Consider the following 9,017-nt stretch of genomic DNA (forward strand, 5'->3'; position numbering starts at 1 on the left):
CTATATAGAGAACTCCATTTCCCAGAAGTCTCCTCTCCCGATACCTACATTTCTCGTCATGCGCGAGACCGCCTACTCCTGGATTGTCCTCGGCTCCGCCCACCTACCCGTCTTAGTGCTGACTCTCGCCTTACACCACGGGTCTCCGCTCCCCGCCTCTTGCCCGCTGCCAACTGGTCCAGGCCTCCGCGAGGGGCGTGGCCTCTATGCGATCGTTATGCCTATTGGCTGTCGCGCCGTCGCTGGGGCGTGGCTACGGGAGCCGGGCGGGCACATTTCGAACAGCGGCTGGGGCGGTGGCGGCGGCGGCAGCGGCTGCGGCGGTGAAGGATGCACCCGGCGGGCTTGGCGGCGGCGGGGACGCCCCGGCAGCGTAAGTGGCGTACGTGGCCGGTCGAGGAGATCGGGCGGGCTGGCGGGGGGCGTGGTGGGGCTGCCGCGGCAGTTGGCGAGGTCGCTGCAGGTCGGAGGTCACGGGGTCAGGGATCTAGAGCTTCAGGGTGTGCACAGCGCTAAGATGCCAGGTCCGGGTAGGGGGCGCGTTGGGGTCGATTCTTCTTTTCTTTAGGAAATTCCTTTGGAAGAAAACTTTGGGCGGGATAATGTGTGGTGTGCAGGAAAAGACGACTTTCATTCATTTGCAGTTAGCGAGCTGCCTTCTCCCCACCCTTCCGTGGCCTCCGGCTGTCGCCCACGCTCCGTAGGACAGCGTTCAAGCCCTTCGTGAGCTCAGAGGGCCATGTTTACTTCTCACATAAGATTTGAACCTATATATCTTAGACTGTTCACCCCCCTTCCCGTTTTTCTTAATTTGTATCTCTCTTTAAGTTCTTCTTCATCTCCGTGACTGTGCGTACATCTCATTTATTCTTTCAGCATGTCCTGCCTCAGCTCCCCTTGTGCCAGGCCCTTTGCTGGAATTTGGGTACCTGGTAGTAACTAGCATAGCACTAGTCCTTGTTAACTTACAACTCAGAGTTTAGTGGTGAGGCAGACACTAAACTGGGAACAAGCAAGTCAGCAAGAAAATCTGGGGAGTACTTAGGGCTGTAAAGGGAATAATCCAGGATGTGATGGGGGTTCAGAGGCACCATGTGCTCATTCCTGTCTTCAACCATAATAATAAGGTGCCTGGCTGGCCCTGTGGTGGGTGTTGCCGGGGCCACAGCAGTGCCCAGACAGCCTTGGTTCCTGTCCTCATGCACTACCAGTAGAAAGCAGAAGACAGCGGCAGTTTAGAGTGATGGTAACCTGATGGGGGAAGCACAGGCAGAGGGGTCAGGGCCGGGATGGAGGGTTTGTGGTAGTCCACGTAAGGCGTGTGACCCAGGCTGGGCGTGTCAGTGATGCCTCCTGAAAGAGGTATGTCTTGTGAGGAATTCGACCGGAGAAGGGGATTTGTGGTGGGAAGGAAAAGCGTTGGAAGCTTGCACCCAGTAAACAAGTGGACAAATGTATATATAGTTAGCAAATGTGGTAAATGCTCAGAAGGGAAAAAAGAACGCTGGATATTATGAGAACAAGGTGAGGCTGGTGCTTTCTACTGAGGAGTGAGGAAGGTCTCTGCAAAGGAAACACCTGAGCTGAGGCCTGAGTGCTCTTTTGGCAGGTGTTACTCGTGGGCAGATGTTCCAAAGGGATAGCCGTGCATGTTCAAAAGTCTGTGTGGGCCAGGAGCTTGGCAGAGTCAGGGCCCGAGAGGCCAGTGCGACTGGGCACTGTGAGCCCCAGGAGAGGGAGCAAACCAGGGTGGTTGGCGTAGCTGGGTCATGCGTGTGGCTTTTATTCTCAGCACAGTGGGGACTGATCTTCGGCAGCGGACATGAAATATTCTTTTGCGTTTAAAATCTGGCTGCTGACGGAGAGAAGGTTGGTGGGGCAAGAATAGGCAGGGGGACCTGGTAGGAGGACATCTAAGTCAGGCTCAAGATGACAAGGTCTGAGAAGGGAGGATAAGCACCGAGCCACAGTGGGCGAGAACCAGCAACTAGTCGGTTGGATGTCAGAAAGAAGGGGAGTCAGGGGCTTGGACACTGACGTGAGGCCCCAGGGGCACCCAGAGGGCATGGTCAGGAACTGGCCACACATGGATGTGGAGCCAGGAGAGAAGTGGCAACTGGAGACAGAGCCCAGGGCCCAAGGCACACGTGGGTGGGTGGGGTCGCTCTAGGTGAGAGGCAGAGCCAGAAGGGTGGAAAATGTGGCCGCATGTTTCAGAGAGCTGAAAATAAGCCAAGGCTGGAGAGGGACCCATCCCGAGACCGTCAGCTCCGCAAATGCAGGAGTTTTTGTCGTTTTAATTAATTTTTTTAAGTTTATTTATTTTGAGAGACAGTGGGGGAGGGGCAGAGAGAGAAAGAATCCCTAGCAGGCTCTGCGCTGTCAGCACAGAGTCCAGAGTGGGGCCCAAACCCGTGAACTGTGAGATCATGACCTGAGCCAAAACCAAGAGTCAGACGCTTATCCGACTGCGCTACCCAGGTGCCCCAGGAGTTTTTGTCTTTTTGATCATTGCTATATCCACCATGCCTGCAGCAGAGCCTAAGACGTAGGGGTGCTCAGGAGGTGTTTGTGGGGCTCAGGAAAGAGAAGGAGTTAGGTACAGCGTCTCAGAAACCAAGGGAGCAGAGAGTTGGAGATTGGCATTTGGGATAGTGGCATCGAATGCTTCCGAGGGCCTGGGTCGGATGACAGTGGCTAACAGTCTTGGCCCGGCAGTGCAGGGGGGTGTTTAGGAGGCTAGTGGGGCCAGAACCCCAAATATCAAGGGCTTGGGGAGTGATGGGGAGGGAAGAAGGGCTTGCACCAAAACTTTCAGAAGTGGGAGAGGGGAAAGGAGAGTGGGCCTTGGGGATAAGGGGCCAGGCCAGTGCCGCTTGCTGTGGGATTGAGCACACCTGGGTCTGTTTTCAGGCTGCAGATAACTGAGAGGAAGAGTTGAGGGACTAGTAATCCATAACAGGTGACAGGAATTGACACTTTTTATGTGCCAGGCCAGGAGCTGAGGAGTCTATAAGTGTCCCTTGGTCTTGGGCCATTAACTCTGTTCTACAGAAGAGAGAACTGAGGTGCAAAGCCAGGACACAGATTATTTGACTCCTCTCCCCCATCCCATTGTAACCCTCTTACCCTTTCCCTGTGCCCACAAGGGTGCCTGGCACATAGGGGGAGCTCCGTAAGTATCTGCTGTGGTGGCATTGCTTGCGGTTGAGGAGCTGGGGCCCCAGAGCCAGAGTGCTGGGTTCAGATCCGCCCTCTCCATATTCCCCTTCTCTTCCCTCTTCTTTACCCTACCCTAACTGAGCCCACCTCCAGCAGGCCCCATCCCTACCCCCTCCAGAATCTGGCCAGAAGCAGCCCATCCCCCTCCCCATCACTGTCCCACCCCTCCATCCCGATTCCCATCCTGCTCCCATACCTCTCCCTCCTCCCCTCTTCCTGCCTCCCACCCCAGTCTGTTCCCCACAGGAAGCCAGAGGGACTTTTTCCAGACCTGACACCCAGCTCTGCTTCATACCGTCTGAGTGACTTTGGGCAAGGGCCTGAACTTCTCTGGGGCTCGCTTTTCCTGTCTGTCAAATGGGGACAGTGATAGCACTGGCACAAAGTGGGGCTGCCGTGAGGACTGAATGAATTCATCCGCAGTGCTGAGCACACAGCCTGGTATGTGCTGAGTGCTCGTGCGTGGTTCAGTTACTGTCCTAGCTATCAGGCCCGCCTGGGCTAGACTCTTGCTCTGTCACTCACTCAGTGTGGCCCTTTGCACAAGTCACTTCCCCTGTCTGAGCCTCGGTTACCACATCTGTGACGTGGAGATAGCCTCTTACTTCGCAGGGTTTTGTCAGGCACCTGCCCTAGCCCCGTGTTAGGGGCGAGGGGTTCATGCATGAACAAGACGAAGCTCCGCCCCTTGGAGGCACACATTTTAGTGGGGAGACAGTGAACAAAATAAAACAGCTAATATGTCAGCCGGCGCTGAGTTCTCGATGTAAGTGAAGCAGGGAAGGGGGTGGGCGGCAGGGGATGTCCCTGCTGCCAAGGGACATGCGGTTGGAGACAGGATGGTCGGGTGGGAAGGCACCACAGAGCCAAGACCTGGCGGAGGGGAGGGGGGAAGCATCCAGGCAGAGGAATGGCCGGAGCAGAGGCCGTGAGGTGGGAGCGGGCCTGGTGTTTCCGGTGAACATTGAAGCCCGTGTGGCTGGAGCGAACAAGTGAAGGAGGGCATGAAGGGAGACACAGAGACCTTGTTGGTAAAAGGCTTGGTACAGGATTCTGTGCACAGTAGGCCAAGTATATAGTAGCCATCAACGTATCGTCACTGTTATTTGGATGGACACATGACGGGCAGACAGAGCCTGCCTGCACTTGACTGGGTGGCCCATCTGACACCAAAACCAGCGCCTCACTGCCGCGAGAGGAGAGCACCTGCAGAACGAGTGAGGCTCCCCACTCTTCCCCTGCAGCGTCAAAGCGGAGGATCCCGGTGTCCCAGCCGGGCATGGCTGACCCCCACCAGCTTTTCGATGACACAAGTTCAGCCCAGAGCCGGGGCTATGGGGCCCAGCGGGCACCTGGAGGCCTGGGCTACGTGCCAGCCTCTGCATCGCCCCAGGAGGCCTTCCTGGCCGATCCTGTGTCCAACATGGCCATGGCCTACGGGAGCAGCCTGGCCGCACAGGGCAAGGAGCTGGTGGATAAGAACGTGAGTTCTGGGCTGGTGGGCGTCGGGGAAAGGCGGGGGCCATGAGGCCGGGGCTTCAGGCTTGGGCTCTCCCTCCCCCCAGATTGACCGCTTCATCCCCGTCACCAAGCTCAAGTATTACTTTGCCGTGGACACCATGTACGTGGGCAAGAAGCTAGGCCTGCTCTTCTTCCCCTACCTGCACCAGGTCAGCACTGCCTCCACCGAGGGGAACACGGTCTGAGGAGGGAGGGCCTCCGGGTGGGGGTGGAGGGTACAGGGTGAGTCAGAGGCTGGCCGGTGTGAGGGAGGGGCAGGCTGGGTGGGTTTGCCTCAAGGGAGGGTCTGGAGGCCGCGCGGCAGGAGCCCAGCTCTGGGGGTCCTGCTGCTCCCCCCACTCTCCCCACAGGACTGGGAAGTACAGTACCAGCAGGACACACCAGTCGCCCCCCGCTTTGACGTCAATGCTCCTGACCTCTACATTCCAGGTTTCACCCTTCCCGGCACCGCCCGGCACCCTCCTCCCTCTGGGTGGGCACGTCTGGGGCAGAGGTTTAGGTGCCTAGTGGCCCAGGATGGTCCGTCTTCCTCTGACCCGTGTCTGTGTGTCTGCCTCCCACAGCTATGGCTTTCATCACCTATGTCTTGGTGGCTGGCCTGGCGCTGGGGACCCAGGATAGGTAAGGGAGGCCTGGAGTAGGCAGAGCGGGGTGAGGGCTGGGGGGCTGAGGGGCAGTCAGGAAGGTGTCTTGGATCTCCTCTCTCAGGGCAGCCCCACCGTGCTCCCAGTCAGCCTGGCACAGGGCCCTTGGTGTCGCCCTCAGAGTCAGCCTGCCCTCCTCCCTCGCTTTCCACCCATGTGTAGCCTATCACCACACCTGTAGTGGACAACTCTAACTCCATCCTCCTTCTTAGCCTCCATCACCAGATCACGCTTGTCCTCACTGCCTCCTAACCAGCTTGCCCTGCCCACATCCCCTCAGGATGTTGTTGGGATGCGGGCCTGGCCAAGTCCCACCCTGCTCAGAAGCTGCCCGTAGCTCTCCCCTCCCCAGATCAAGCCCTGGCCCCTTAGTCTGGCACTCCACGGCCTCCACACAGCCTCGCTCTGCCCCTCCTCGTTCTGCTGTGCCACTCTGGGCCTCTTTCCATCCTCCAGAGGGCCTGGTGCTGCCTCTCTGGGGCCTTTACTCAGGAGTATGTTACTTCCCTGCGTCACCTGCTCAGCACCTGCTCACTTGCTGCGTCTCCACTCTGATGGCACTTACTCGGGGAAGACTTTCCATCCCCCAGCCTGGGCCAAGCCCCCACCTCTTGCTCCTAGGCCCCAGTTCATTTCTTTTGTGGCATCAAAAACAATTGTCATTAGAATCCATTAATTGTTGAGGCACTGGGGATATGGCAGAGACCGTGGCCCTCCTTCCCCAGTCAGCTGCTTATTCCTCCAGGCCTCAGCTCAGGTATCCTCTCCTCTGGGAAGCCTTCTCTGATACTTTCTCCCACCTGGGTCCAGCAACTCCCCTGCCCTGTGCTTCCCTCATCCCAGCCCTCGCTTCTCTGGGCTGTCACTGAGGACAGGTCAGCCTTCCCTGGAATGACATTTCCATGCGGGCAGGGTCCAGATCCATCTTGGTCACCGTTGAGTCTCTAGACCCACCCAACACAGGCTGTCTGCAGGTGGATCCTCTGGGAGGGTGGGAGCCGGTCAGCCAAGTGACAGAGCTTGGTGCCGGCAGGTTCTCCCCAGACCTCCTGGGGCTGCAGGCGAGCTCTGCGCTGGCCTGGCTGACATTGGAGGTGCTGGCCATCCTGCTCAGTCTCTACCTGGTCACTGTCAACACCGACCTCACCACTATCGATCTGGTGGCCTTCTTGGGCTACAAATATGTTGGGTAAGTACCCCTCCCCCTTCCCCCTTGCCAGCCCCAGCCCTGAGCCCTCTCCCTCAGACCAGCCTTCCCCTCTCCTCCCAGGATGATTGGCGGGGTCCTTATGGGCCTGCTCTTTGGGAAGATTGGATACTACCTGGTGCTGGGCTGGTGCTGCGTGTCTATCTTTGTGTTCATGGTGAGCTGGGGTTCAGGGGAGGATGAGGCTTGAGGGCACAAGCCCTCAGAGTTGGGATCCCCTGGAGGCATCCAAGCAGAGGATGTCAGGTTGGGAATTGATACAAGAGGCACATTGCTGCACTGAGCAGCCTTGGAGTGGCTACCCGAGCCCGGGAGTCAGGAGAGCTTCCTGGAAGAGGGGGTGTCCAAGCTGGGCCTGAAGGAAGAGAATGAGCCCCGCTGGGCTGTTAAAGTGGGCTCTTGCCCTCACTCCACACTCCTTACATGGTGGGCTTTCCTGCCACAACGTCTGTTTGGATGAAAAAAGTTTCAGTACCCCTGGCAGTAGCTTCTCTGGGTCCCAGGCAAATCACTTCCCCTCTTTAACCTTGTTTCCCCTTTTGCAAAAAGGGGAATAATTGCATCTCAGGGTCCTGGGAGGATGCAGTGTGAGCATATGTGAGGAGCAGAGGGCAAAAACTGACCAAGTCTGACCCTCAGATAAACTTTGACTTAGATGTCATTATTTAAAAGTTTTTTTTTTTAAAAAAAAGCATCCTGGCTTGTGTTGGAAAATTGTCCTCGGGCCAACATAAGCCGGTGGCAGCAGCCGTGGCTGAGCCCAGCCACCTCTTCAGGCAGGGTGTGCCCCACGAAGTCCCCATCTCACTCAGGGGACTCTCCTGCCGTTGGAGTTTGGAACCCTCACGTTTTCTCACAAGGTTTGGGTAGGAGGAAGTCCTCGCCATCTGTTTGGAGGTTTGGGGGGAACCCGAGCTCCCCACGAGCAGAAACTTGAGCCCAGCCACCCCCGTGGAGGAAGAGAGGCAGGGCTTGGAAGTACACCCAGGCGCCCCGCCCTGGCCGACGACTCAGGGTGAACCCCCTCCCGCCCCAGATCCGGACGCTGCGGCTGAAGATCCTGGCGGAGGCGGCGGCCGAGGGGGTCCCGGTGCGCGGCGCCAGGAACCAGCTGCGCATGTACCTGACCATGGCCGTGGCGGCGGCGCAGCCCCTGCTCATGTACTGGCTCACCTTCCACCTGGTGCGGTGAGGGCGACCCGGCCCCCCGCCTCCAGCTGCTGCTCCGGGCGGCCGCGCCCGCCTCCCCTCTGCCCGTCGCCCCCGGGGGCCCCGCCCCCGCCCTGGCACCGGCGCTGCCCCCCTCCCGAGACCCCGCCCCCTCCCCTCGCCGTGGTGCTGAGATCTCCAGCTGCACAGGCCGCCCCGCAGTGCGGCCGCTGTTCAGGAAACAATAAACCGTGATGGGCACGGCGTGGGCGGCCTCTCCTTGGCGGCGCGCGCGGCTGCCCGGCAGGGGGCAGGCCAGGCCGGGGCAGGGGGACGGACGGGCGGGGCGGGGCCGGCACACCACAGCACCTCGAGACCGGAAGGCGGCCGTCCGGCCGAGAAAAGGTTTAATGAGACCCCCCGCCCAGGTGGGTCAGTGAGGAGCCTCTTTCTTCGCCTTTTCTTTCTTCTTCTGCTTTTTCACCTTGGGCTTCTTGACCTTGCCGGCTGTGCTTTTGTGCTTGTCCGACGCGGCAGCGTGAGGCTGTGGGGCCGAGGGCGGTGGGGATGGGAGAGGAGAGAGACGGTTCCACCGGTGGAACGATCGCCCGGCATGTGGGCCGGGACTCTGCCCTCACCTGGAATGCCGGTGGGAGCGGGGAAAGCCTCTTACCTTTGCTTCCACGTCCGAGTCGCCGGAGCTGCTGCTGCTGCTGCTGGAGTCTGAGGAGCTGCGGTGACCGTGGCCATGCTAGTTGGAGGCAGGACAGTGAGGCCAGGACCCCTTACCCCGCCCCCAGGTTGGAAGCCCCAAGGCTCGCGGGACCCTGGGTTCAATGGCAACACCCCACCTTCACACCGGGAGGCGCGTGCCTGGTCCTGCGGTGACTTACCTTCGGTTTATCTGCCGCCCCGGCCTCTGACGGGCCCTGCACTTTGGGGGTGCTGTGTTTGTGGTCTCCCACCTGGGCTGTCCCCTGTGGCTTCTTGGAGGTGGAGTCCAGGGCTGTGGAGAGAGAAGTCGGGTGGGCTGGTCCAGGCGAAGGAGATGCGCCCTTGGAGGAGGTTTCTGGGTTTCCATCTGGCCCCCTGCCCCTCAAACTCCCCACCTCCCAGGAGCGCACCTGCAGCCAGGTCGAACTCCATGGTGAGAGAAGGTATGTGGGGAGCGCCAGGAGGGCCTTTGTAGTGCCAGGAGGGCAGAGGGAGGGGTGTGGGGAGGAGCATGGGAGCTGCCTGCCCAAGGACTTCTGCGGAGCCCCACCCAGCCTTGT

General features: G+C 59.3%; 2 protein-coding genes across 8 annotated transcripts; one reads left to right on the forward strand and one right to left on the reverse strand.

Moving 5' to 3' along the window:
* Window positions 1-246: 246 nt before the first annotated feature.
* Window positions 247-8,008, forward strand: YIF1B (Yip1 interacting factor homolog B, membrane trafficking protein). Of its 7 annotated transcripts, none has more exons than XM_045046055.1 (8): window positions 247-373; window positions 4,467-4,705; window positions 4,788-4,892; window positions 5,094-5,172; window positions 5,307-5,364; window positions 6,421-6,576; window positions 6,658-6,751; window positions 7,455-7,624. In XM_045046055.1, the coding sequence occupies exons 1-8, from the start codon at window positions 331-333 to the stop codon at window positions 7,611-7,613; spliced, it is 933 nt and encodes a 310-aa protein (XP_044901990.1). In that variant the 5' UTR covers window positions 247-330; the 3' UTR covers window positions 7,614-7,624. The 7 variants fall into 7 exon arrangements, with proteins under 7 accessions (XP_044901990.1, XP_011288242.3, XP_044901989.1 ...); XM_011289940.4 differs by lacking the exon at window positions 7,455-7,624 and adding an exon at window positions 7,631-8,008 and having other exon boundaries at window positions 248-373; XM_045046054.1 differs by having other exon boundaries at window positions 255-382.
* A 125-nt stretch (window positions 8,009-8,133) lies between these two features.
* CE2H19orf33 (chromosome E2 C19orf33 homolog) lies at window positions 8,134-9,017 on the reverse strand. Its single transcript, XM_011289859.4, has 4 exons — window positions 8,868-9,017; window positions 8,637-8,749; window positions 8,417-8,494; window positions 8,134-8,287 (listed from the first exon to the last, which is right to left on the reverse strand). Exons 1-4 carry the CDS (start codon window positions 8,968-8,970, stop codon window positions 8,177-8,179), a joined length of 405 nt encoding a protein of 134 aa, XP_011288161.2. The 5' UTR covers window positions 8,971-9,017; the 3' UTR covers window positions 8,134-8,176.

The sequence above is a fragment of the Felis catus genome, chromosome E2 (assembly GCF_018350175.1).
Source record: "Felis catus isolate Fca126 chromosome E2, F.catus_Fca126_mat1.0, whole genome shotgun sequence".
NCBI lineage: Eukaryota > Metazoa > Chordata > Mammalia > Carnivora > Felidae > Felis > Felis catus.

Bases quoted from the DNA above. Each gene is read 5' to 3' on its own strand.
- YIF1B (XM_045046052.1), top strand. From the start codon at position 3,883: ATGCATGAACAAGACGAAGCTCCGCCCCTTGGAGGCACACATTTTAGT. The intron at 5,365-6,420 runs GTAAGGGAGGCC...TGGTGCCGGCAG, and splicing joins GCGCTGGGGACCCAGGATAG to GTTCTCCCCAGACCTCCTGG. The intron at 6,752-7,454 runs GTGAGCTGGGGT...TTTTCTCACAAG, and splicing joins TGTCTATCTTTGTGTTCATG to GTTTGGGTAGGAGGAAGTCC.
- CE2H19orf33 (XM_011289859.4), bottom strand. From the start codon at position 8,970: ATGCTCCTCCCCACACCCCTCCCTCTGCCCTCCTGGCACTACAAAGGC. The intron at 8,750-8,867 runs GTGCGCTCCTGG...CTCTCTCCACAG, and splicing joins GGAGTTCGACCTGGCTGCAG to CCCTGGACTCCACCTCCAAG. The intron at 8,288-8,416 runs GTAAGAGGCTTT...TCGGCCCCACAG, and splicing joins ACTCGGACGTGGAAGCAAAG to CCTCACGCTGCCGCGTCGGA.